Below are 26,866 nucleotides of genomic sequence, written 5' to 3'. Positions count from 1 at the left end.
ACAAAAATCACAATCATGTCCCACGGACACAAGTTGCGCGCTTCCGAATTCTCCCGCCTCTCCCAATCTTGGGGATTAACACTTCATTTAATTAAAAAAAAACACGCACACAACCGCAGAAAATTATGGAAACACAACAAGTCAGTCGGTATCAGGAGAGAGAGGGAGGGAGGGAGAGAGACAGAGAGAGGAGAGCGAGCTGCTGCAGTCGCAGCAGGGTTTGTTGTTATTTTATTTTTGGAATCCCTGCGGATTAACACTTTTGTTTTTCTGATGCGACCGAGGAGATCTGCCACCTGTGCAGCTCGGATAGGGCGAGGCTGCGCACGAGCCCCGGAGGGGGAGAAAACTCGGAAGAGAACCTGCCAAGTGGGGGGGGGGGGGGGGGGGGGGTCACCGAGATCGGTCGATCCAGGGAATGGGAAAAGAACGAAATCGACATAGTGCAAACAGGACGGGAAGCGATCGTCCCGATTACGAACGGTGTTAAAAACTGGTAAAAGGACCAAGTGGGTCAGAAAACTGGCATGCAATTGGGGTTTGAGTGTTCGAAAGCAATGCCTTAATTATTGCCAATTAAAACACACACACGCACACTCTTGCTCGCACACAGACAATCTCGCACAGACGCACGTTCAGTCACGCACTCGCTTGCTCGCACACACACCGGTCACACACACAGCACTGTGACGGCATTCACCCCTTGGCACTAGCCACTGCCTTGCTCCCAAGGCTGCAAAGGTTTATTTGATCGAACAGTTAAGAGTTTGTGAATCTAACCACACATGGCGGGAGGGGAGAGTGATTGGGGGAAAAGAGGGGAGAGAGAGAAAAATAAGAGAGTCTCTTCGTATCCCCATTATAGTCCAGTGACCAACATGGAACTTAGCGAGTTAAATGAAGAGAGAGCGAGAGAGAGAAACACACACAAAATATAAACAGTTATAATATATAACGTGGTTCAGTTACAACCCACCTCTCACTGGCAGCTGAAAATACATCTCGGACAAACGTGAACTCACGCACACAAGGTCCACGCAGTATTTTATCTTTTTTTCTTTTTAAAAAAAGGATTGTTCCAGGCCCATTTTATCCCCCCCCACCCCCCCTATCCCACCCCACCCGCCCGCTCCCGGACCCAACAATTGGTGAAATTTCATGAGGCTACCAACACCAGACAGGGAAATATTCCAGAGGGGATGGGATGGGAAAGAGGTCAATAATAATTAAAAAAAAGGTTTAGTTGAGGCTCGGACGATACTGGATGAGGGGGGGGGGGGGGGGGGGAGGAGAGAGGGGGGGCAGGGGTGTGTGTGGTGGTCTGTTTTATCGTTTACAAAACACACAACACACACGATGGGGTCCAAGGATCTTGTACAAGTATAAATGGGGGGGGGGGGTGATTACACAACGGACACGACACGGATAAACACATCTACACAGGCTACAAGCATCCCACAACCGCCCCCCTCGCCCGCTCCCCCCACCCACTCCGAGCTCCACCGTAAGAAAAAAAAAGACACTCCCTCCCTCCCGCACCCATGGATCACTGGTTTGAGTGGCTGAGGGAGAGAGAGAGAGATGAGATAGAAAGAGGGAGATACACAGGGAGAGACAGAGAGACTTTTACATCCACTCGAGGGGGCAGACAGGGCCTCAGTTTTATCGTCTCATCTGAAAGGCGGCACCCCCCCCCGCCACCTGACAGTGCGGCGCTCCCTCAGTCCTGCCCACCGGCGAGTGTCGGCCCTGGGACTATGGGGCTCAGTCTCTGGAACCCCATGACCGTCTGACTCAGAAGCGAGAGAGAGACCCACTGAGCCAGGGCGAACACCCGGGGCAGAGAGTCCTGGAGGGGGACTGAGAGAGGGGGATGGATGTAGTCGTCTTCTCCAACACACGCTGCAAACCCCCTCCCCGTGAGTTTGTTTGGCAATTAAATCGAGAGAAAGAGAAACAGAAGGGGAGAGGCACAGACGGAATGGGAGAGAGAGAGAAAAGGCAGGGAAAGTAATGTTAAAGTCTAGACTCAAACCAGGACTAGAGGGGGGATTGAGGGGGAAGGAAAGGTCTGAGTTCATTGTGCAGGTGTGAAATCGCCAGTCTCCTTCGAGCAACACCCCCCCCACCCCGCGAACCTGTGTAAAGGTTATTTCAGACTTCAGTTTCTCTCCACCCCACCCCACCCCTGCCCTCTTCCCCCCCCCCCCCCCAACCGCCACCCCCCCCACCCCAGGCGAGAGTCGGCACGCACGCCCGCCCGTCTCTAGCTGGCCTCGGCCTCCTCCCGCCGCTCCTCGTCCTCGGCCGGGTAGGCGTGCCACGTCAGCCGCTCCTCGTAGAAGGCGATCACGATCTGGGGGCACTTCACGTTGGCCTCTTTGGCCAGGACCAAGTCGGCCTCGTCAGAATCCTTCCTACAAGGGGGGGGTGGGGGCGGGAGGAGAAAGAAGGAAAAATAAATAGGAGGGTCGTGCTTGTCGGGTGTTGGCCATACAGCCCTTCGAGCCTGCTCCACCATTCAATACAGTCATAGTTAAACTTGTCTCAACTACACTTTCTCACCCGACCCCCACGAGTTCAAAAATCTATCGATCTCAGCCTTGAATAGAGAAACAAAGAAGATAGGAGCAGTCGGCCATTCGGCCCCTCGAGCCTGCTCCACCATTCAATGAGATCCTGGCTGATCATCCAAATTCAGTACCCTGTCCCTGCCTTCTCCCCATATCCCTTGATCCCTTTAGCCTTAAGAAATATATCTAACTCCTTCTTGAATATATTTAAGAATGAATTGGCCTCAACTGCCTTCTGTGGTAGAGAATTCCACAGGTTCACCACTCTCTGGGTGAAGTAATTCCTCCTCATCTCAGTCCTAAATGGCTTACCCCTTATCCTTAGACTGTGACCCCTGGTTCTGGACTCCCCGACCATCGGGAACATCCTTCCTGCATCTAGTCCTGTTAGAATTTTATAAGTTTCAATGAGATCCCCTCTCATTCTTCTAAACTCCAGCAAGTAAAAGCCCAATCGACCCAATCTCTCCTCATACGTCATTCCTGCCATCCCAGGTATCAGCCTGGTGAATCTTCACTGAACTCCTTCCATGGCAAGAACATCCTTCCTCAGATAAGGCGACCAAAACTGCACACAATACTCAAGGTGTGGTCTCACCAAGGCCCTGTACAACTGCAGCAAGACATCCTTGTTCCTGTACTCGAATCCTCTCGCTAGGACAACATACCATTTGCCTTCTTAACCGCCTGCTGCACCTGCATGCTTACCTTCAGCGACTGGTGCACAAGGACACCCAGGTCTCGTTGCACTTCCCCTGCTCCCAATCTATTGCCGTTCAGATAATAATCTGCCTTCCTGTTTTTGCCACCAAAGTGGATAACCTCGCATTTATCCACATTATACTGCATCTGTCCAATCACCCAACCTGTCCAAATCATCCTGGAGTTTCTCGGCATCCTCCTCACAGCAGACACGCCCACCCAGCTTTGTGTCATCTACAAACTTGGAGATATTACATCTAGTTCCCTCGTCTAGATCATTAATATATATTGTGAATAGCTGGGGTCCTAGGACCGATCCCTGCGGTACCCCACTAGTCACTGCCTTAGGTAAGGAGACCAAAATTGCACACAGTACTCCAGGTGTGGTCTCACCAAGGCCATATATAATTGGAGTAAGACTTCTTTACTCCTGTACTCAAATCCTCTTGTAATGAAGGCCAGCATACCATTTGTCTTCCTCATGGCTTGCTGCACCTGCACATTCACTTTCAGTGACTCATGTACAAGGACACCCAGGTCCCTTTGAGCATCTGCATTCCCCGATCTTTCACCATTTAGGAAATACTCTGCCTTTCTGTTTTTTCTACCAAAAAGTGGATAACTTCACATTTATCCACATTATATTCCACCTGCCTTAGAGTCATAGAGTTTTACAGCACAGAAAGAGGCCCTTCAGCCCATCGTGTCTGCGCCGCCCATCCATCCCTGTCCAGTCTAATCCCATTTTCCAGCATTTGGTCCCTAGCCTTGTATGCAATGGCATTTCAAGTGCTCATCCAAATGCTTCTTGAATGTTGTGAGGGTTCCTGCCTCTACCACCCTTTCAGGCATTGAGTTCCACATTCCAACCACCCTCTGGGTGAAAAAGTTCCTCCTCAAATCCCCTCTAAATCTCCTGCCCCTTACCCTGAATCTATGCCCCCTTGTTATTGACCCCCCTACTAAGGGGAAAAGTTCCTCTTTATCTACCCTATCTATGCCCCTCATCATTTTGTACACCTCAACCAGGTCCCCCCTCAGCCTTCTTTGCTCCAAGGAAAACAACCCCAGCCTGTCCAGCCTCTCTTCATAGCTGAGGCGCTCCATCCCAGGTAACATCCTGGTGAATCTTCTCTGCACCCTCTCCAAAGCAATCACATCCTTCCTATAGTGAGGCGACCAGAACTGCACACAGTACTCCAGCTGTGGCCTCACCAGCGTTTTGTACAGCTCCATCATAACCTCCCTGCTCTTATATTCTATGCCTCGGCTAATGAAGGCAAGTATCCCATATGTCTTTTTAACCACCTTATCTACCTGTTCCGCTGCCTTCAGGGATCTATGTACATGTACACCAAGGTCCCTCTGACCCTCTGTACTTCCTAGGGTCCTACCACTCATTGTGTATTCCCTTGCCTTATTTGTCCGTCCAAAATGCATCACCTCGCACTTTTCAGGGTTAAATTCCATTGAGCCTGTCGAGATCCCCTTGAAGCCTCTTCACAACTGACACTGCCACCTAGCTTTGTGTCATCAGCAAATTTGGAAATGTTACATTTAGTCCCCTCATCCAAATCACCGAAACAGATTGCGATTATCATAACTTCCTTGCTTTTGTACTCTATGCCGCCATTAATAAAGTCAAGGATCCTGTATGCCAAAAGAAAAGCCCAATCAGCTTGGCCTGCCACCTTCAAAAGATTTATGAAAGTACCACAGGGAGCGGTTGAGGCGGATAGTATCGATGCATTTAAGGGGAGACTAGATAAGCGTATGAGGGAGAAAGGAATCGAGGGTTATGCTGATAGATTTAGATGAGGAAAGACAGGAGGAGGCTCGAGTGGACACCAAACTCGGGGGTGTGGCAAACAGTGAGGATGATACCAATCGACTGCAACAGGACATAGAAAGGCTCGCAGAATGGGCAGACAAGTGGCAGATGGAGTTTAATGCAGAGAAGTGAGAGGTGATGCATTTTGGCATAAGGAACAGGGAGATGCAATATACACTTAACGCAGGGTACAGAGGTCCCTGAAGGCGGCGGGACATATTGAGAGAGTGGTTAGCAAAGCATAGGGGATCTTGGGCTTCATAAGTAGAGGCATTGAGTACAAAAGTAGAGAAGTTATGCTGAACCTTTATAAAGCGCTGGTTAGGCCACAACTGGAGTATTGCGTCCAGTTCTGGTCACCACACTTTAGGAAGGACGTGAAACTGAGATGAGGAGGGATTTCTTCACCCAGAGAGTGGTGAACCTGTGGAATTCTCTACCACACAAGTCAGTTGAGGCCAATTCATTAAATATATTCAAGAAAGAGTTGGATATATTTCTTAAGGCTAAAGGGATCAAGGGATATGGGGAGAAGGCAGGGACAGGGTACTGAATTTGGACGATCAGCCATGATCTCATTGAATGGCGGAGCAGGCTCGAGGGGCCGAATGGCCTCCTCCTGTTCCTATCTTCTATGTGAAGGCCCTCGAGAGGGTGCAGAGGAGATTTAACAGAGTGGTTCCGGGGATGAGGGGGGATCTTAGCTACAAGGACAGGTTGGAGAAGCTGGATTTGTTTTCATTAGAGCAAAGGAGGTTGCGAGGTGATTTGATGAGGTGTTCAAGATTATGAAGGGTTTGGATAGGCTAGACGGGGAAAGGCTGTTCCCACTAGTTTGACGGTACAAGGACTAGGGGACACAGATTTAAGGTTTTGGGTGAGAGATACAGGGGGGCATATGTGAGGAAAAACTTTTTTTACACAGCGAGTGGTGAGGACCTGGAACTCGCTGCCGACAGAAGTGGTGGAAGCGGAGACACTCAAAGTTTTCAAGGGGAGACTGGATAGGCACTTGAGGGAAATAAACTCACAGGGCTACGGGGAGAGAGCGTGGGGGAATGGGACTGACTGGATTGCTCCACAGAGAGCCGGCACGGACTCGATGGGCCGAATGGCTTCCGTCTGTGCCGTATATTCTGTGCAATTCTATGTAGTACAACCCCATGTCTCTCAGCTCCTACACGCCCCCCCCTTTAAAATTGTACCATTTCAATTTTTAAAAAGGATCTGTCCGTCTATTGGCTCACCATTTCATCAAGAACATCAACTCTCCGCAGGAATCAGTGGCTCCGATAATCTTCTCCGGCTCCAGGCCTCGCTCAAAGCCGCGGACACTGTCTTCCTCCTGTCGGGGGGGGGGGGGGGGGGGGGGGGATAGCGAGAGAGAGTTGAGGTCACGGTGAAACACTGAAATATGGGCGGGTAGGGGGATGGAAAACCTCATTATACCCTCTCTCCCCCCCCCTCCCCCGCCAACCAGGACACTCCGAAAAATGAGCCGAAGTACATAAAGGACACAAGAAATAGGAGTCGGCCATTCGGCCCCTCGAGCCTGCTCCGCCATTCAATAAGATCATGGCTGATCTGATCCACTTTCCCTGCCCGCTCCCCATAACCCTCGGTTCCCCGGTTTTTCAAAAATCTATCGATCTCCGCCGTGAATGTATTCACTGACTCCGCCTCCACAGCTCTCTGGGATAGAGAATTCCAAAGATTCACGACCATCAGGGAAGAAATTCCTCCTCATCTCCGTTTTAAATGGGCAACCCCTTATTCCGAATCTATGCCCCCTAGTTCTAGATTCCCCCACGAGGGGAAACATCCTCCCTGCATCTACCCTGTCGAGCCCCCTCAGAATCTTATATGTTTCAATAAGATCCCCTCTCACTCTTCTAAACTCCAATGAGTATAGGCCCAACCTTTCGTCATACGTCAACCCCTTCATCCCAGGAGTCAACCTCGTGAACCGTCTCTGAACTGCCTCCAATGCAAGTATATCCCTCCTTAAATATGGAGACCAAAACTGTACGCAGTACTCCAGGTGCGGTCTCACCAGCGCCCTGTACAGTTGTAGCAGGACTTCCCTACTTTTATACTCCAACCCCCTTCGCAATAAAGGCCAACATTCCATTAGCCTTCCTAATTACTTGCTGTACCTGCGGGCTGACTTTTTGTGTTTCATAGAGTCATAGAGTTTTACAGCACAGAAAGAGGCCCTTCGGCCCATCGTGTCTGCGCCGCCCATCCATCCCTGTCCAGTCTAATCCCATTTTCCAGCATTTGGTCCATAGCCTTGTATGCAATGGCATTTCAAGTGCTCATCCAAATGCTTCTTGAATGTTGTGAGGGTTCCTGCCTCCACCACCCTTTCAGGCATTGAGTTCCACATTCCAACCACCCTCTGGGTGAAAAAGTTCCTCCTCAAATCCCCTCTAAATCTCCTGCCCCTTACCCTGAATCTATGCCCCCTTGTTATTGACCCCCCCACTAAGGGGAAAAGTTCCTCTTTATCTACCCTATCTATGCCCCTCATTATTTTGTACACCTCAATCAGGTCCCCCCTCAGCCTTCTCTGCTCCAAGGAAAACAACTCCAGCCTGTCCAGCCTCTCTTCATAGCTGAGGCGCTCCATCCCAGGTAACATCCTGGTGAATCTTCTCTGCACCCTCTCCAAAGCAATCACATCCTTCCTATAGTGAGGCGACCAGAACTGCACACAGTACTCCAGCTCATGTACGAGGACACCCAGATCCCTCTGTACCGCCGCATTCTGTAGTCTTTCTCCATTTAAATAATATTTTGCTTTTCGATTCTTCCTACCAAAGTGGATAACCTCACATTTTCCCCACATTATACTCCATCTGCCAAATTTTTGCCCACTCACTTAACCCGTCTGTATCCCTTCGCAGACTCTGTGTCCTTCCTCACAACTTGTTTTCCCACCTGTCTTGGTATCTCAGCAGATTTGGCTTGAGTACACTCGGTTCCTCCATCCAAGTCATTAATATAGATTGTAAATAGTTGAGGCCCCAGCACTGATCCCTGCGGCACCCCGCTAGTTACAACAACTCCATTTATACAGTGCCTTTAACGTAGTAAAACGTCCCAGGGTGCTTCTCAAACAGACATTTGACACTGAGCCACATCAGCAGATATTAGGGCAGGTGACCAAAAGCTTGGTCAAAGAGGGAGGTTTTAAGGAGCGCCTTAAAGGAGGAGAGAGAGAGAGAGGCAGAGAGGTTTAGGGAGGGAATTCCAGTGTTTAGAGCCCAGGCGGCTGAAGGCACGGCCATCAATGGTGGAGCGATGGAAATTGGGGGCGGGGGGATGCACAAGAGGCCAGAATTGGAGGAGCGCAGAGATCTCGGAGGGTTGTAGGGGCTGGAGGAGGTTACAGAGATAGGGAGGGTTGTAGGGGCTGGAGGAGGTTACAGAGATAGGGAGGGTTGTAGGGGCTGGAGGAGGTTACAGAGATAGGGAGGGTTGTAGAGGCTGGAGGAGGTTACAGAGATAGGGAGGGTTGTAGGGGCTGGAGGAGGTTACAGAGATAGGGAGGGTTGTAGGGGGCTGGAGGAGGTTACAGAGATGAGGGTTGTAGGGGGCTGGAGGAGGTTACAGAGATAGGGAGGGTTGTAGGGGCTGGAGGAGGTTACAGAGATAGGGAGGGTTGTAGGGGGCTGGAGGAGGTTACAGAGATAGGGAGGGTTGTAGGGGCTGGAGGAGGTTACATTGATAAGGAGGGTTGTAGGGGGTGGGAGTAGGTTACAGAGATAGGGAAGGGTGTAGGGGGCTACAGAGATAGGGAGGGTTGTAGGAGGTTACAGAGATAGGGAGGGTTGTAGGGGCTGGAGGAGGTTACAGAGATAGGGAGGGTTGTAGGAGGTTACATTGATAAGGAGGGTTGTAGGGGGCTGGAGGAGGTTACAGCGATAGGGAGGGGGCGAGAAGGCCATGGAGGGAGTTGATTTTTTTTCTTCTACGCAGCGAGTTGTTGTGATCTGGAACACGCTGCCTGAAAGGGCGATGGGGAGCACATTCAATTATAACTTTGAAAAGGGGAAATCGGATATATAACTGAACGGGAAAAACTTGCAGACGGGGCTCTGGGGAAAAAGGGAGTCTAATTGGGGAGCTCTGTCAAAAGAGCCAGCACGTGCACAACGGGCCGAATGGCCTCCTTCTGCCCTGTGGAAATTCGATGATGAAATCTCAGCGGAGCGGGGAAAGATGTCGCTCAGAGAGCTGACCCTTCTTCCTCGTCTCCATGCCCGGGGATCTAAACAGCCCCCACACGAGGAACGTCGGGGATGCACACAGCCCCCCGCCCCCCCGTCTCGAACAGTGGCCCCCACCTCCTTCTTCCTCTTGGTCTTGGGCTCCTCATTGCCGTTGACGATAGAGGACTTCCGCTTGACGCTCTCCGGCTTGTCCTTGGAGCCGGCCCCATTCTCCTTGTCCTTGTTGTAGGTTTTGAGGAATTCCCCGATCAGCTCTGGGCAGTCCAGGTTCTTCTCCGGCTCCCATGTGTTGTCATCCCTGCCACACACAGGGGGGGGGGGGGGCAAAAAATACAATTTAAAAAACAGGAGAGACAGGGGGGGGGGGGCAGAGCGCGAGACCGAGAGAGAGAGAGAGACGGAGAGAGAGAGAGAGAGAGACGGAGAGAGAGAGAGAGACGGAGAGAGAGAGAGAGACGGAGAGAGAGAGACGGAGAGAGAGAGAGACGGAGAGAGAGAGAGAGAGACAGAGACAGAGAGAGAGAGACAGAGAGAGCCTTTAGGGACAAGTGACCATAATATGATTGAAATTTACATTAACGAGAGAGAGCGATGTAGTCCAATCTGAAACTAAAGTGATAGCAAAATACTACGGATGCTGGAAATCCGAAATAACAAACAGAAAACGCTGGAAAAACTCAGCAGGCCAGGCAACATCCGTGGAGAGGGAAACAGAGTTAACGTTTCAGGTCGAAACCCTTCGTCAGGACTGAGAAAAAAAGCTGGAAATGAAACAGATTTAAAAAAGCAAGTTTGGGGGGGGGGGGGGGGCTGGGGAATGGGGGAGGGAATGAAAGCACTAAAGGGGAAGGTCTGTGGGAGGTGAAGAGACATTAAGAGATATTCAAGGTGAGACGAGATGGTAATAGGACAGGTAAAGAGACAAAGGATGGCTCTGGATGAAGTGTGAAACGCGCTGGCAGAGTGAGAGACAGTTGCCATGTGGGAGAGAGAAAGGGAAAAGGCACAAATCAAAGGTGTGGTAAAAAATATAATAGGGGCCGAGGTTATGATCTGAAATTGTTGAACTCGATATTGAGTCCTGAAGGATGTAAAGTGCCCAATCGGAAGATGAGGTGCTGTTCCTCCAGCTTACGCTGAGCTTCCGTGGAACAATGCAAGAGGCTGCGGACGGTGAGGTCCGAGTGGGAATGGGGCGGTGAATTAAAATGACAGGCGACCGGAAGCTCGGGGTCCCCCTTACGGACTGAACGGAGGTTTTGGTCGCCTTATCTGAGGAAGGATGTTCTTGCCATGGAGGGAGTGCAGCGAAGATTCACCAGACTGATACCTGGGATGGCAGGAATGACGTATGAGGAGAGATTGGGGCGATTGGGCTTATACTCGCTGGAGTTTAGAAGAATGAGAGGGGATCTCATTGAAACGTATAAAATTCTAACAGGACTAGACAGACTAGATGCAGGAAGGATGTTCCTGATGGCGGGGGAGTCCAGGACCAGGGGTCATAGTCTAAGGTTAACGGGTAAGCCATTTAGGACTGAGATGAGGAGGAATTTCTTCACCCAGAGAGTGGTGAACCTGTGGAATTCTCTACCACAGAAGGCAGTGGAGGCCAATTCATTAAATATATTCAAGAAGGAGTTGGATATATTTCTTAAGGCTAAAGAGATCAAGGGATATGGGGAGAAAGCAGGGACAGGGTACTGAGTTTGGATGATCAGCCATGATCTCATTAAATGGCGGAGCAGGCTCGAGGGGCCGAATGGCCTACTCCTGCTCCGATTTTCTATGTTTCTATGATAGATTAGCAACGGGCGGGGTTACATGCCAGGGGCTTTTCCCCTGTGACCAGGAATTCTCACAGAGAGTGGGACTTACTCGGAGAAACCTTTCCATTTGAGCAGGAACTCCACCCGTCCTCTGACGACCCGCCGATCCAGCACCCTCTCCACCACATATTCCTCCTCCTCATCCGACGACATCTCGTCTGACTTTCTTTTGACCTTCTTTCCCATTCTGTCGGCCTGTAGGGGGAACGAGGTCTGGTTCTGAGAAATCCTAAGAGACAAAAAAAAACCCCAAGACCGTCAATCCACCGCCCAGGAGCTGCACACTTGGCACTAGTTTGACGGGCGTGCACGGGAACCGCTGTCTGTGCTGGTGTTTATGCTCCACACGAGCCTCCTCCCACCCCTACTACTAATCTCACCCGAACAGGATGTCCTTCTATTCCTTTCTCCCTCGTGTTTATCTCGCCTCTACTTGAATACATGGCAGATGCAGTACATAACGTGGATAAATGTGAAGTTATCCACTTCAGTAGGAAAAACGGAAAGGCAGAGTATTATTTAAATGGCGATAGATTGGGAAATGTTGATGTGCGGAGGGACCTGGGTGTCCTTGTACACCAGTCACTGAAAGCAAACATGCAGGTGCAGCAAGCAGTTAGGAAGGCAAATGGTACAGTATGTTGGCCTTCATCGCGAGAGGATTTGAGTACAGGAGCAAGGATGTCTTGCTACAGTTACAGAGCCTTGGTGAGACCACACCTGGAGTACTGTGTGCAGTTTTGGTCTCCTTACCTAAGAAAGGATATACTTGCCATAGAGGGAGTGCAGCGAAGGTTCACCAGACTGATTCCTGGGATGGCAGGACTGTTGTATGAGGAGAGATTGGGCCGACTAGGCCTGTATTCACTAGAGTTTAGAAGAATGAGAGGGGATCTCATTGAAAGGTATAAAATTCTGACAGGGCTAGACAGACTGGATGCAGGGAGGATGTTTCCCCTGGCTGGGGGGGGGGGTGGTCTCGAACGAGGGGTCACAGTCTCAGGATACGGGGTAGGACATTTAGGACTGAGATGAGGAGAAATTTCTTCACTCAAGAGGGTGGTGAACCTGTGGAATTCTCTACCACAGAAAGCAGTGGAGGCCAAGTCGCTGAATATATTTAAGAAGGAGATAGATAGATTTCTAGACACAAAAGACATCAAGGGGTATGGGGAGAGCGCGGGAATGTGGTATTGAGATAGAGGAGCAGCCATGATCTCATTGAATGGCGGAGCAGGCTCGAAGGGCCGACTCCTGCTCCTATTTTTCTATGCTATTCGCCTCCTTGTGGTACGTACGAGGTTGGGCAGAACTGGAGCTCCCGGCCCTGGGGCTGAATGTGGAAGCAACGCGGACAACGGAAATGCGACTGCTGTGCTCGGAAGGGGGGGGTGGTTGGGGGTTTCTGGGCTACACTGGAATCTAGCCCCCTCCTGTTCCCCACCCACTGCAGACAGAGACCCCACAATTTTCCGTCTGTTGGGTGAGACGTTAAACCCAGGCCCTCTCGGGTGAACATCAAAAGTGCCCATGGACAGTATTGGATGAGGAGCTGTGTGGGGAAGGGGGGGGGGTAGTTCTCCGTGTCCTGGGACCAATTTTATAAACCTATTTAACAACAAATTGCATGCAATGTTTTGTAACCCCCTTAATTTAGCAACAAATTGCATGTAGTTTTATAAATCCCTTAATTTAGCAACAAATTGCATGCATAGAAACATAGAAGATAGGAGCAGGAGTAGGCCATTCGGCCCCTCGAGCCTGCTCCGCCATTCAATGAGATCGTGGCTGATCATCCAAACTCAGTACCCTGTCCCTGCCTTCTCCCCATATCCCTTTAGCCGTAAGAAATATATCTAACTCCTTCTTGAATATATTTAATGAATTGGCCTCAACTGCCCTCTGTGGTAGAGAATTCCACAGGTTCACCACTCTCTGGGTGAAGAAATTCCTCCTCATCTCTGTCCTAAATGGCTTACCCCTTATCCTTAGACTGTGGCCCCTGGTTCTGGACTCCCCCGCCATCCTTCCTGCATCTAATCTGTCTAGTCCTGTCAGAATTTTATAAGTTTCAATGAGATCCCCTCTCATTCTTCTAAACTCCAGCGAGTACAAGCCCAATCGACCCAATCTCTCCTCATACGTCATTCCTGCCATCCCAGGTATCAGTCTGGTGAATCTTCGCTGCACTCCCTCCATGGCAAGAACATCCTTCCTCAGATAAGGCGACCAAAACTGCACACAATACTCCAGGTGTGGTCTCACCAAGGCCCTGTACAACTGCAGCAAGACATCCTTGCTCCTGTACTCGAATCCTCTCGCTACCGTCAGACATTTTATAAACCCCCTAACTAGACTTAGCAACAAATTGCATGCAATGCAATGTTTTATAAACCCCTCCACTGTCTTTTAGCAGCACACTGCATGCAATGTATTACTGCGAAACGAAAGTGGTGGGGTTGGCTAAACATTGCATGCGATCTGCGGCTAAATGAAGTTGATAAAACATCACATGCAATTTGGATGTTTTGAGAGGATAGAAAAACTGATATTTTAGTTTTTGATCGCGCAAAAGCGGCTATGACAGAATCAATACTTAATTCTCGCTCTGAAGTGGTTTATCAATGGAACAACTGCTGTCTGGTCCTTTCAAACTTGAAAGAGCGGGGGGAGTTATCCCCTTTGTCCTGGGGCCAATATTGATCCCTCAATCAACATCACTAAAAAAACAGATTATCTGGTCATTATCACATTGCTGTTTGTGGGAGCTTGCTGTGCGCAAACGGTTTGCCGCGTTTCCCACATTACGACAGTGACTCCGCTTCTAAAAGTACTCCATTGGCTGTGATTTGGGACGTCCTGAGGTGGGGAAAGACGCTGGAGAAATGCCAAGCCCTTACGAAGTATTTACCGCAACAGAAACAGGCCACTCGGCCCAACTGGTCCGTGCTGGTATTCATGCTCCACACGAGCCTCCTCCCACCCCTAACTCCATCTCACCCTATCAGAAGAGTCATAACAGCACAGAAGGAGGCCATTCGGCCCATCGACTCAGTGCAGGCTCCTTCTATATCCTTTCTCCCTCGTGTGTTTACCCAGCGTCCTCTTAAATGCATCTATGCCCTTCGCCGCCACCACTCCACAATTCGATAGACTCGGGCACAATTCCCATGGATTGGAGGGTAGCTAATGTTACCCCACTATTTAAAAAAGGTGGTAGAGAGAAAACGGGGAATTATAGACCGGTAAGCCTGACATCGGTAGTGGGGAAAATGCTAGAGTCCATTATAAAAGATGCAGAGCACTTGGAAAACAGTGACCGGATCAGACAAAGTCAACATGGATTTACAAAAGGTAAATCGTGCTCAACTAATCTACTGGAAATTTTTTGAGGATGTAACTGGTAGAATAGATAAGGGAGAATCAGTGGATGTGGTGTATTTGGACTTTCAGAAGGCTTTCGATAAGGTCCCGCATAAGAGACTAGCGTGCAAAGTTAAGGCACATGGGATTGGGGGCAAGGTACTGACTTGGATAGAGAACTGGTTGGCAGATAGAAAGCAAAGAGTTGGAATAAACGGGTCTTTTTCCGAATGGAAGGCAGTGACTAGTGGGGTACCGCAGGGATCGGTCCTAGGACCCCAGTTATTCACAATATATATTAATGATCTAGACGAGGGAACTAGATGTAATATCTCCAAGTTTTCAGACGACACAAATCTGGGTGGGCGTGTGTGCTGTGAGGAGGATGCCGAGAAACTCCAGTAGGATTTGGACAGGTTGGGTGATTGGGCAGATGCAGTATAATGTGGATAAATGCGAGGTTATCCACTTTGGTGGCAAAAACAGGAAGGCAGATTATTATCTGAATGGCAATAGATTGGGAGAAGGGGAAGTGCAACGAGACCTGGGTGTCCTTGTGCACCAGTCGCTGAAGGTAAGCATGCAGGTGCAGCAGGCGGTTAAAAAGGCAAATGGTGTGCTGGCCTTCATAGCGAGAGGATTCGAGTACAGGAGCAAGGATGTCTTGCTGCAGTTGTACAGGGCCTTGGTGAGACCACACCTTTGAGTATTGTCCGCCTGCTGCACCTGCATGCTTACCTTCAGCGACTGGTGCACAAGGACACCCAGGTCTCGTTGCACTTCCCCCTCTCCCAATCTATTACTGGTCAGAGTAATTTAATCTATTATTAAATCTATTATTAAATCTGCCTTCCTGTTTTTGCCACCAAAGTGGATAACCTCGCATTTATCCACATTATACTGCATCTGCCATGCATCTGCCCAATCACCCAACCTGTCCAAATCGTACTGGAAATAACAACAGAAAATGCTGGAAAAACTCAGCAGGTCAGGCAACATCCGTGGACAGAAATTTGAGTTGACGTTTCGGGTCGAACCCTTCTTCAAAACTGGAAAGAAAAGATAGATCGGAGGCAGGGCTGCGATCGGACAAAAGAATAAAAGAAACAAAAGGAGTAAAAGAGACAATAAAAGGTATTAGAAGCTAGACGAGATGGTAATCGGCTGAGATTGGGTGTAAAGTGTACTGGCAGGGCAAGGGATAGCTGTCAGGTGTGAGAGCGAAACAAAAGGAAAGGGGGGGGGGGGGGGGAAAAGGAGTGGAAAAATTACAAGAAAAAATGAAATAGGGACCGAGGTTATGATCTGAAATTGTTGAACTCGATATTGAGTCCGGAAGGCTGCAGAGTGCCTAATCGGAAGATGAGGTGCTGTTCCTCGAGTTTACGTTGAGCTTCCGTGGAACAATACAAGAGGCCAAGGACGGTGAGGTCAGAGTGGGAATGGAGCGGTGAATTAAAATGACAGGCGACCGGAAGCTCGGGGTCACCCTTACGGACTGAACGGTGGTGTTCCGCAAAGTGGTCACCCAATCTGCGTTTGGTCTCCCCAATGTAGAGGAGACCGCACCGTGAGCAGCGAATACAGTATACTAGATGGCAAGAAGTACAAGTAAATCGCTGTTTCACCTGGAAGGGGTGTTTGGGGCCCTGGACAGTGGGAAGGTATAGTGGCAGGTGTTACATCTCCTCCGCTTGCACGGGAAGGTGCCAGGCGAAGGGGAAGGGCTGTTTGGGGTGATAGAGGAGTGGACTAGGGTGTCTCGGAGGGAGCGGTCCCTCGGCATCCTCCTCACAGCACACATGCCCACCCAGCTTTGTGTCGTCTGCAAACTTGGAGATATTACATCTAGTTCCCTCGTCTAGATCATTAATATATATTGTGAATGAATAGCTGGGCTCCTAGCACCGATCCCTGCGGTACCCCACTAGTCAGTGCCTGCCACGATGTCTTGCTACAATTGTACAGGGCCTTGGTGAGACCACACCTGGAGTACTGTGCACAGTTCTGGTCTCCTTATCCAAGGAAGGACATACTTGCATTGGAGGCGGTGCAACGAAGGTTCACTAGATTGATTCCGGGGATGAGAGGGGTTGTCCTATGAGGAGAGATTGTGTAGAATGGGCCTGTACTCTCTGGAGTTTAGAAGAATGAGAGGTGATCTCACGGAAACATACAAGATTCTGAAGGGGATGTTCTTATGTTCCTAAATCGCCATCAATTCGTTTACATCAGACCCAGACATGAGGCGTGGAAAACCCCCAATGGTGGAGAGCTTTGGGAGCTGTAGGTTCAAAGTCGCCCTGTTCCTCCTCAGCATGTTACCGTGAGCGCTTGGACTAGTCGATATTCCTTTGTAAAAAAAACTTAAGCAAAAGATATAAATTGCTAAGGGTACCTAGAACAGATTCTAGGACCGTGAAGCAGTTTTTTTTTTGCATTTATCCCTTACCAACTGTTTGGTAATCTCTGTCCTGCACATCGCCACAGAAGCTGCAAGCATTAATGAGGTGATTAGCTGTGTGTGAATAGGTGTAAATGAGATTCTCTTATTGTGTTCCTGTGCTGGTACTCGCTGTCTTCCCTCCCCCGCCAGCCCTACCTGTTTTTCAAGCTAATCGTCTGTCATTGTCTCCACTTCTACTCTGCAAATCGTACGATTGACAACAACTCGCATTTTTTAACCCAGTGAAGTGTCCCATGGCACATCACAGGAGGGGAGGGGGGGGGGGCGGGGAAAGACAAATTTGACACCGAGCCACACAGAGAGATCTTAGAAATAAAACCAGAAAATGCTGGAAATACTCAGCGGGCCAGGCAGCATCTGTGGAGAGAGAAACAGAGTTAACGTTCCAGGTTGATGACCCTTCGCCAGAACTGGAAAAATTTGGAGCTGGATCAAAACGCAAGTTAGGCCACAGCTGGAATACTGTGTGCAGTTCTGGTCACATCACAGAAATCACAGAAACCCCACAGTGCAGATAGAGGCCATTTCGGCCCATCGAGCCTGCACCGACACATATCCCACCCGATCCCCGTAACCCCTACACCAACACATATCCCACCCTATCCCCGTAACCCCACGTATTTAATCCCCCCTAACACTAAGGGTCAATTTATCATAGCCAATCATCCTAACCCGCACATCTTTGGACTGTGGGAGGAAACCGGAGCACCCGGAGGAAACCCACGCAAACACGGGGAGAATGTGCAAACTCCACACTATAGGAGGGATGTGATTGCATTGGAGAGGGTGCAAGAGGAGATTCACCAGGATGTTACCTGGGCTGGAGCGCTTCAGCTATGAAGAGAGACTGGACAGGCTGGGGTTGTTTTCCTTAGAGCAGAGAAGGCTGAGGGGGGACCTGATTGAGGTGTACAACATTATGAGGGGCATAGATCGGGTGGATAGAAAGGAACTTTCCCCCTTAGTAGAGGGGTCAATAATCAGGGGGCATAGTTTCAAGGTAAGGGACAGGAGGTTTAGAGGGGATTTGAGGACAAACTTTTTCACCCAGAGGCTGGTTGGAATCTGGAACTCACTGCCTGAAAGGGTGGTAGAGGCAGGAACCCTCACAACATTCAAGAAGCATTTAGATGAGCACTTGAAACGCCATAGCATACAAGGCTAGGGACCAAGTGCTGGAAAATGGGGTTAGAATAGACGGGGCTTGATGGCCGGCGCGGACACGATGGGCCGAAGGGGCTCTTTCTCTGCTGTATAACTCTGTGACTAACAGGTTCTTAAGCAAGTGTAGGAGCAGGGAGAGACGGGGAAAGGAGAAAAGGGAAGGCCTGTGATAGGGTGGAAGGCAGGAGAGATGGTGCAAGGCAAAAGGAGATGGTAATGGGACAAGTTAAGAAACAAAAGATGAAGTGTGAATGACAATGGTAGGATGATCAACAGCTGCCATGTGAGAGAGAGGGAAAAAATGATGGGGCAGAGGTTATAGTCTGAAATTGTTGCACTCGATGTCGAGTCCAGAAGACTGTAAAGTCCCTAATCGAAAGATGAGGTGCTGTTCCTCGAGCTTATGTCGAGCTCCACGGGAACAGTGTAAGAGGCCGAGGGCGGAGAGCTCAGAGTGGGAGTGGAGCATTGAATTAAAGTGACATAGAAACATAGAAGATAGGAGCAGGAGTCGGCCATTCGGCCCCTCGAGCCTGCTCCGCCATTTAATGAGATCATGGCTGATCATCCAAACTCAGTACCCTGTCCCTGCTTTCTCCCCATGTCCCTTGATCCCTTTAGCCTTAAGAAATATATCCAACTCCTTCTTGAATATATTTAATGAATTGGCCTCAACTGCCCTCTGTGGTAGAGAATTCCACAGGTTCACCACTCTCTGGGTGAAGAAATTCCTCCTCAGCTCTGTCCTAAATGGCTTACCCCTTATCCTTAGACTGTGACCCCTGGTTCTGGACTCCCCGACCATCGGGAACAGCCTTCCTGCGTCTAGTCTTGTTAGAATTTTATAAGTTTCAATGAGATCCCCTCTCATTCTTCTAAACTCCAGCGAGTATAAGCCCAATCGACCCAATCTCTCTTCATACGTCATTCCTGCCATCCCAGGTATCAGCCTGGTGAATCTTCGCTGCACTCCTTCCGTGGCAAGAACATCCTTCCTCAGATAAGGCGACCAAAACTGCACACAATACTCAAGGTGCGGTCTCACCAAGGCCCTGTACAACTGCAGCAAGACATCCTTGCTCCTGTACTCGAACCCTCTCGCTACGAAGGCCAACATACCATTTGCCTTCTTAACCGCCTGCTGCACCTGCATGCTAACCTTCAGCAACTGGTGCACAAGGACACCCAGGTCTCGTTGCACTTCCCCTTCTCCCAATCTATTGCCGTTCAGATAATAATCTGTCTTCCTGTTTTTGCCACCAAAGTGGATAATCTTGCATTTATCCACATTATACTGCATCTGCCATGCATCTGCCCAATCACCCAACCTGTCCAAGGCTCGGGGTCACCCTTACGGACTGAACGGAGGTGTTCCGCAAAGCAGTCACCCAATCTCAAGGTGATATTAGGACAGGTGACCAAAGGCTTGGTCAAAGAGGGAGGTTTTAAGGAGCGTCTTAAAGAAGGAGCAAGAGAGAGGCGGAGAGGTTTAGGAAGGGAATTCCAGAGCTTAGTGCCCAGGCAGCTGAAGGCACGGCCACCAATGGTGGAGCGATGGAAATCGGGGTGGTGGGGGATGCTCAAGAGGCCAGAATTGGAGGAGTGCAGAGATCTCGGAGGGGTTGTAGGGGGCTGGAGGAGGTTACAGAGATAGGGAGAGTTGTAGGGGCTGGAGGAGGTTACAGAGATAGGGAGGGTTGTAGGAGGCTGGAGGAGGTTACAGAGATAGGGAGGGTTGTAGGGGCTGGAGGAGGTTACAGAGATAGGGAGGGTTGTAGGGGGCTGGAGGAGGTTACAGAGATAGGGAGGGTTGTAGGAGGCTGGAGGAGGTTACAGAGATAGGGAGGGTTGTTGGGGCTGGAGGAGGTTACAGAGATAGGGAGGGGTGTAGGGGCTGGAGGAGGTTACAGAGATAGGGAGGGTTGTTGGGGCTGGAGGAGGTTACAGAGATAGGGTGGGTTGTAGGGGGTGGAGGAGGTTACAGAGATAGGGAGGGTTGTTGGGGCTGGAGGAGGTTACAGAGATAGGGAGGGTTGTAGGGGGCTGGAGGAGGTTACAGAGATAGGGAGGGTTGTAGGGGGCTGGAGGAGGTTACAGAGATAGGGAGGGTTGTTGGGGCTGGAGGAGGTTACAGAGATAGGGAGTGTTGTAGGGGACTGGAGGAGGTTACAGAGATAGGGAGGGTTGTAGGGGCTGGAGGAGGTTACAGAGATAGGGAGGGTTGTAGGAGGTTACAGAGATAGGGAGAGGGCGAGGAGGCCATGGAGGGATTTGAACACAAGGATGAGAATTTCTAAAATTGAAACATTGCCGGACAGGGAGCCAGTGTAGGTCAACCAGCAGAGGACGGCGGGGGGGGGGGCGTGATGGGCGAGCGGTGCGAGCTAGGATGCGGGCTGCAGGTCAGGTTTGCGGAGGGTGGCAGATGGGACAGAAACTTGGAACAGGGGGTCATTCAGCCCCCTCAGCGTTGGAATGGTCGAGCTTGGGAGGTAACGGAAGGCAGAGATGAAGGTCTCAGCAGCGGATGAGCTGAAGCAAGGGGCAGAGACGGGCGATTCTACGAGGTGGAAATAGGCGGTCCCAGGGATGGGGACAAACTTGGGGGCCGGGGAAAGTAAATTTAGGGGAATGGGACTGAGGGACCAGCTCATTTAGAGAGAGGGCACAGGGGTGAGGGGCGGAATGGCCTGCTCCTGTGTTGTTTAATTCTACGTACAAGGGTAGTTGAAATCCCCAAAAACTTGCCAGCAAAAAAAAATTGAGGTTGGTGCAATGCATCTATGCTAATTTCCAGTATCATTCCTTTGCCACATAAATACCTGTAGTCAAACTTTCAATCACATATATAAATAAACCTAGTGAATTCGTTTTTTTTTTTTTAAAGAGGTATTTGGAAAACACGGATTCGGTGTTTTCCAGGCCCCCCACGTCCCCTTCCTGTCTTATGTCAATAGTCCCAGTGTAAATATTTAAATCTGGCTGCGATTTACTTAATGTCACCAGCGTCATAGCACAGGCGGCCCTCCGAGCACGTGCCAACTCTGTGCTCTTCGTCCCAGTCTCCTGTACAAATGTAAGCTCTCAGTTTCTCCTGAACTATCTCCTTTTTGATTAAAGACTTGCATTGCTCCAGCGCCTTTCACGACCACCGGACGTCTCAAAACGCTTTGCAGCCAATGAAGTACTTTGGAAGTGTGGTCACTGTGGGAAACGCGGCAGCCAATTTGCACACAGCAAGCTCCCACAAACAGCAATGTGATAAATGACCAGATCATCCGTTTTTGTTATGTTGGTTGAGGGATATCACAGTATGGTATGGCAGCTGTAGCTACTATGACCGGAAAGCCCTGCAGCGGGTAGTCAAAACTGCCCAACGCATTACCGGCACCCGGCTACCGACCATAGAGCACATATACCAGAAACGCTGTTTACGGAGGTCACGGTCCATCATCAAAGACCCTACCCACCCCAGCCACAGTCTGTTCGCCCTCCTGCCATCTGGGAGACGCTACAGATGCATTCGCACCCGTACGACCAGATTTAAGAACAGCTTCTTTCCCAGGGCTGTCATCCTACTGAACTCCACAAATAAACTCTAAAGCCTGCACATCTGCCAATGCACTTTATTATGGTTATGTTTATGTTAATGTGTTACAAGCCAAATGAATGTTGAATGTTTAAATGTCTTAATCTAAATGTACACTCTCGGGAGCCGCAAGCCTACATTTCGTTGTACTGCACTTGTGCACTAACAATGACAATAAAGTTGATTATGATTATGATAAATATTGGCCCCAGGACACCAGGGAGAACTCCCCCCTGTTCTTCTTCGAAATAGTGGCCCTGGGATCTTTTACGCCCACCCGAGAGCGCAGACGGGGCCTCGGTTTAATGTCTCATCCGAAAGACGGCAGCTCCGACAGTGCGGCGCTCCCTAGATTTTTGCGCTCGAGTCCCTGGAGTGGGACTTCAACCCACAACCTTCTGCCTCAGAGGCAGGGTCGCTACCCACTGAGTCACGGCTGACAATCAGGAACTACTGCCGCGGTGGTTCGACCACCAGACAATTCTGGGCTCTGCACTTTAGGAGCGAATGCGAAGAGCCTTAGAGAGGGTGCAGAAAAGATTTACAAGAATGGTTCCGGGGGGTGGGATGAGATGAGGGACTTCAGTGACGTGGAGAGACTGGAGAAGCTGGGGTTGTTCTCCTTAGAGCAGAGAAGGTTAAGGGGGAGATTGACCAGAATGGTACCAGGGGATGAGGGACTTCAGTGACGTGGAGAGACTGGAGAAGCTGGGGTTGTTCTCCTTAGAGCAGAGAAGGTAAAGGGGGAGATTGACCAGAATGGTTCCAGGGGATGAGGGACTTCAGTGACGTGGAGAGACTGGAGAAGCTGGGGTTGTTCTCCTTGGAGCAGAGCAAGTTGAGAGGAGATTTGATAGGTGTGTTCAAAATCACGAGGGGTCTGGACAGAGCAGATGGAGAGAAACTGTTCCCATTGGCGGAAGGGTCGAGAACCAGAGGACACAGATTTAAGGTGATTGGCAGAAGAACCAAAGGCGACATGAGGAATAACTTTTTTTTACGCAGCGAGTGGTGAGGATCTGGAATGCGCTGCCCAAGAGGGTGGTGGAGGCAGACTCAATCGTGACTTTCAAAAGGGAGCTGGAGAAGTACCTGAAGGAAAAAAAAATATATGCAGGGCTACAGGGAAAGGACAGGGGGGGGGGGGGGGGGGGGAAGTGGGACTAGCTGAAGTGCTCTTGCAGAGAGACGGCACGGGCTCGACAGGCCGAATGGCCTTCTTCTTGTGCTGTGACCGTTCTATGAAAACACCCAAAGGTGCTTTTCACAGGAGCGATTATCGAACAAAATTTGACACCGAGCCACATAATTAGCATCACAGAATCAAATCAGGACAGGTAACCAAAAGCCGGGTCGAAGGGGTACATTTTAAGGAGCGCCTTAAAAAAGAAAAAAAAAAAGAGGGGGGGTTTACGGAGGGAATTCCAGGGCTTAGGGACAAGGCAGCTGAAGGCACGGCCGCCAGTGTTGGGAGGAGCAAGAGGAGCACAGATAGAAACATAGAAGATAGGAGCAGGAGTCGGCCCCTCGAGCCTGCTCCGCCATTTAATGTGATCATGGCTGATCATCCAAATTCAGTACCCTGTCCCTGCCTTCTCCCCATATCCCTTGATCCCTTTAGCCTTAAGAAATATATCCAACTCCTTCTTGAATATATTTAATGAATTGGCCTCAACTGCCTTGTGTGGTAGAGAATTCCACAGGTTCACCACTCTCTGGGTGAAGAAATTCCTCCTCATCTCAGTCCTAAATGGCTTACCCCTTATCCTTAGACTGTGACCCCTGGTTCGGGACTCCCCGCCATCGGGAACATCCTTCCTGCATCTAGTCTGTCTAATCCTGTTAGAATTTTATAAGTTTCAATGAGATCCCCTCTCATTCTTCTAAACTCCAGCGAGTACAAGCCCAATCGACCCAATCTCTCCTCATACGTCATTCCTGCCATCCCAGGTATCAGCCTGGTGAATCTTCGCTGCACTCCCTCCATGGCAAGAACATCCTTCCTCAGATAAGGCGACCAAAACTGCACACGATACTCAAGGTGCGGTCTCACCAAGGCCCTTTACAACTGCAGCAAGACATCCTTGTTCCTGTACTCGAACCCTCTCGCTACGAAGGCCAACGTACCATTTGCCTTCTTAATCGCCTGCTGCACCTGCATGCTTACCTTCAGCGACTGGTGCACAAGGACACCCAGGTCTCGTTGCACTTTACCTTCTCCCAATCTATTGCCGTTCAGATAATAATCTGCCTTCCTGTTTTTGCCACCAAAGTGGATAATCTCGCATTTATCCACATTAGACTGCATTTGCCCAATCACCCAACCTGTCCAAATCTGTAGAGATCGCAGAATTGTAGGAAACACGGCAGCCAATTTGCGCATAGCAAGGCCCCACAAACAGCAATGTGATAAATGACCAGATGATGTATTTTTTTTATTTTTTTAAAGTGATGTTGGTTGAGGGATAAATATTGGCTCCAGGACACCAGGGATAACCACCCCCAAACTCTTTCAAGTTTGAAAGGACAAGACAGCAGCTGTTCCATTGATGAACCACTTCAGAGCGAGAATTAAGTATTGATCCTGTCATAACCGCTTTTGCGCGATCAAAAACTAAAATATCATTTTTTCTATCCTCCCCAACATCCAAATCTTCCTCATGCTGCATTTTGAAAACATTTCCCAGCGAAATCCAAGTGGGTAAATTACTTGCCTTTCAAAACAAAATGTAAAGCACATTAAATGCTGCAGGCATTTGAAAATGAAAGATAAGGGTTGATGAAAAGTTGCATGCAATTTATTTCTGAAGCCATGTTAACAGTTTTACAGAACATGGCAATGCAATTTACTGGTAAAGTTAAAGGGCTTATAAAACAAGAGACGCAATCTGTTTCTGAAGGAATGTTATGGGGTATAAAGCAAACAAATTTGTTGTGAAATTAATGTTTTATAAGCCCCTTAATTTAGCAACAAATTGCATGCAATGTTTTGTAACCCCCTTAATTTAGCAGCAAATTGCATATAGTTTTATAAATCCCTTAAATTTAGCAACAAATTGCATGCATAGAAACATAGAAGATAGGAGCAGGAGTCGGCCATTCGGCCCCTCGAGCCTGCTCCGCCATTCAATGCGATCATGGCTGATCATCCAAATCCAGTACCCGGTCCCTGCTTTCTCCCCATATCCCTTTAGCCTTAAGAAATATAGCCAACTCCTTCTTGAATATATTTAATAACTAAATTAAGTTTTATAAACCTATTTATCAACAAATTGCATGAAGTTTCATAAACCTATCAACAAATTGCATGTAGTTTCATAAACCTATCAACAAATTGCATGAAGTTTCATAAACCTATTTACCAACAAATTGCATGTAGTTTAATAAACCTATTTAGCAACAAATTGCATGTAGTTTAATAAACCTATTTAGCAAATTGCATGTAGTTTTATAAACCTATTTAGCAACAAATTGCATGTAGTTTAATAAACCTATTTAGCAAATTGCATGTAGTTTTATAAACCTATTTAGCAACAAATTGCATATATATATAGTTTTATATAAATCCCTTAAATTAGCAACAAATTGCATGCAATGTCTTTAAACCTATTTAGCAAGAAATTGCAATGTAATATTTGATAAACCCCTCAACTTCACTTAGCAACAAAATTGCATGCAATGCAATGTTTTCTAAAGCCCTCCACTTTTTTTTTTGCAGGCAATGTTTTACTACAAAACGAAAGTGGTGGGGTTGGTTAAACATTGCATGCGATCTGCGGCTAAATGAAGTTGATAAAACATCACATGCAATTTATTTTTAAAGGAATGTGTTTGCATTCTTTCTCTCCCTCCCCCCCCGTGCCTGCAGAACCTTCCAGAAAAGCATGGAAGGCCCCAGAACCGAGCAGACTGAATCAACAGTGTCAATTTACAGACCGGGGGGGGGGGGGGGGAGAAACCCGGCCAGCAGGAAATGCCGCCCCCGCCCCGCGCAGCCAACCAATCAAACGCCGGGACGCGCTGTCAATTAGAGGGGAGGCGGGCCGCTGATTGGCCGAGGGAGCTGTCCATCAGAGGGGGGGGCTAGGGGACGGGTGCCGCCTTGTCAATCAGGCAATTCCCGGGCCGCCGATTGGTCGGAGGAGGAAGAGTCGTCGTCGAACAAAGGAGGAAGAGGGGCGGGCGCTCACCGCTGCCGCCGATTGGCCCGCAGCCCGGCAAGGTTCGGCCGCCCATTGGCTCAGTCCAATTAACGGGCAGGCGGGGCGGGTCTCTCAACTCCCATTGGCCCGGTCAGCCGTCGATCAACTCCCATTGGCCCGGACAGCCGTCAATCAGCCGCGGGATGTGGGCGGCTCTCGGCTCCCATTGGTCCGGACGGCCGTCAATCTGAGGCAGCGCCGGCCGCCGATTGGTCGAATCCACCATCGCACAATAAACATGGTGAATAAGATGATGAGGAGGAGAAAGGAGAAGGAGGGGGGAGGGGATGAAACGCGGATAAAACAATCGCCTCACAAAAAAGAAAAAAAATCATCCCCATCCTTTATTTTCTTTTACATATATATAAAAAACGCACGACGGCCCTCCCAATACCCCCAGAATGAAATAAAAAAGCCAACAGCAAATTACCTGACTCGATAAAGAAAGAAGAGAGAGAGATTGGCGACGCCGCGCCGCTATTTTATTTTCCGCCGCCTCCCGCCCGCCAAAAATCGTCGAGCGCACCGCGCATGCGCGGGCTGCCAGCTTGAAAAAAAGGGGGCGGGGCCAACCGACAATTTTTTTAATATATATTATTTTTAAGAGCGCACGCCAGAACGATATCTACTTCCCCCTCACCAACAATCTAATTTAAAAATATCTCTATCTATATATATAAATAATAGAAAAGATCGAGGGCGTGGTCAGGCTTTTTTTTAAAGGTTAGGTCACGTGGTGTGACGGAGCACGCGCATGCTCACTGCGGGCTCCGCTCCCACGTGGGGTACGTGTGGGGATTTGAATGACGCGACGCGGCGGGGAGAGCCAATGGGGTGCGAAGCGGGGCGGGGAGTGGGTCGTCCATGGGCTAGCCCCGCCCTCCCCGATCTGCCTGGACCAATCGCCT

At 49.4% G+C, this 26,866-nt stretch overlaps 1 protein-coding gene across 1 annotated transcript; it reads right to left on the bottom strand.

Moving 5' to 3' along the window:
- Positions 1 to 2,212: 2,212 nt before the first annotated feature.
- LOC147097205 (chromobox protein homolog 5-like) lies at positions 2,213 to 26,502 on the bottom strand. The gene is made up of 5 exons (XM_085973094.1): positions 26,389 to 26,502; positions 11,223 to 11,402; positions 9,459 to 9,642; positions 6,354 to 6,451; positions 2,213 to 2,417 (listed from the first exon to the last, which is right to left on the bottom strand). The coding sequence occupies exons 2-5, from the start codon at positions 11,357 to 11,359 to the stop codon at positions 2,267 to 2,269; spliced, it is 570 nt and encodes a 189-aa protein (XP_085829220.1). The 5' UTR covers positions 11,360 to 11,402; positions 26,389 to 26,502; the 3' UTR covers positions 2,213 to 2,266.
- Between the last annotated feature and the right edge of the window lie 364 nt (positions 26,503 to 26,866).

The sequence above is a fragment of the Somniosus microcephalus genome, chromosome 33, assembly GCF_052327205.1.
Source record: "Somniosus microcephalus isolate GS21.2 chromosome 33, FLI_Smic_1.0, whole genome shotgun sequence".
NCBI classification, from domain to species: Eukaryota; Metazoa; Chordata; class Chondrichthyes; order Squaliformes; family Somniosidae; genus Somniosus; species Somniosus microcephalus.
The sequence above is the reverse complement of the archived record's forward strand: the minus strand, read 5'-3'. Positions and strand labels throughout refer to the sequence as shown.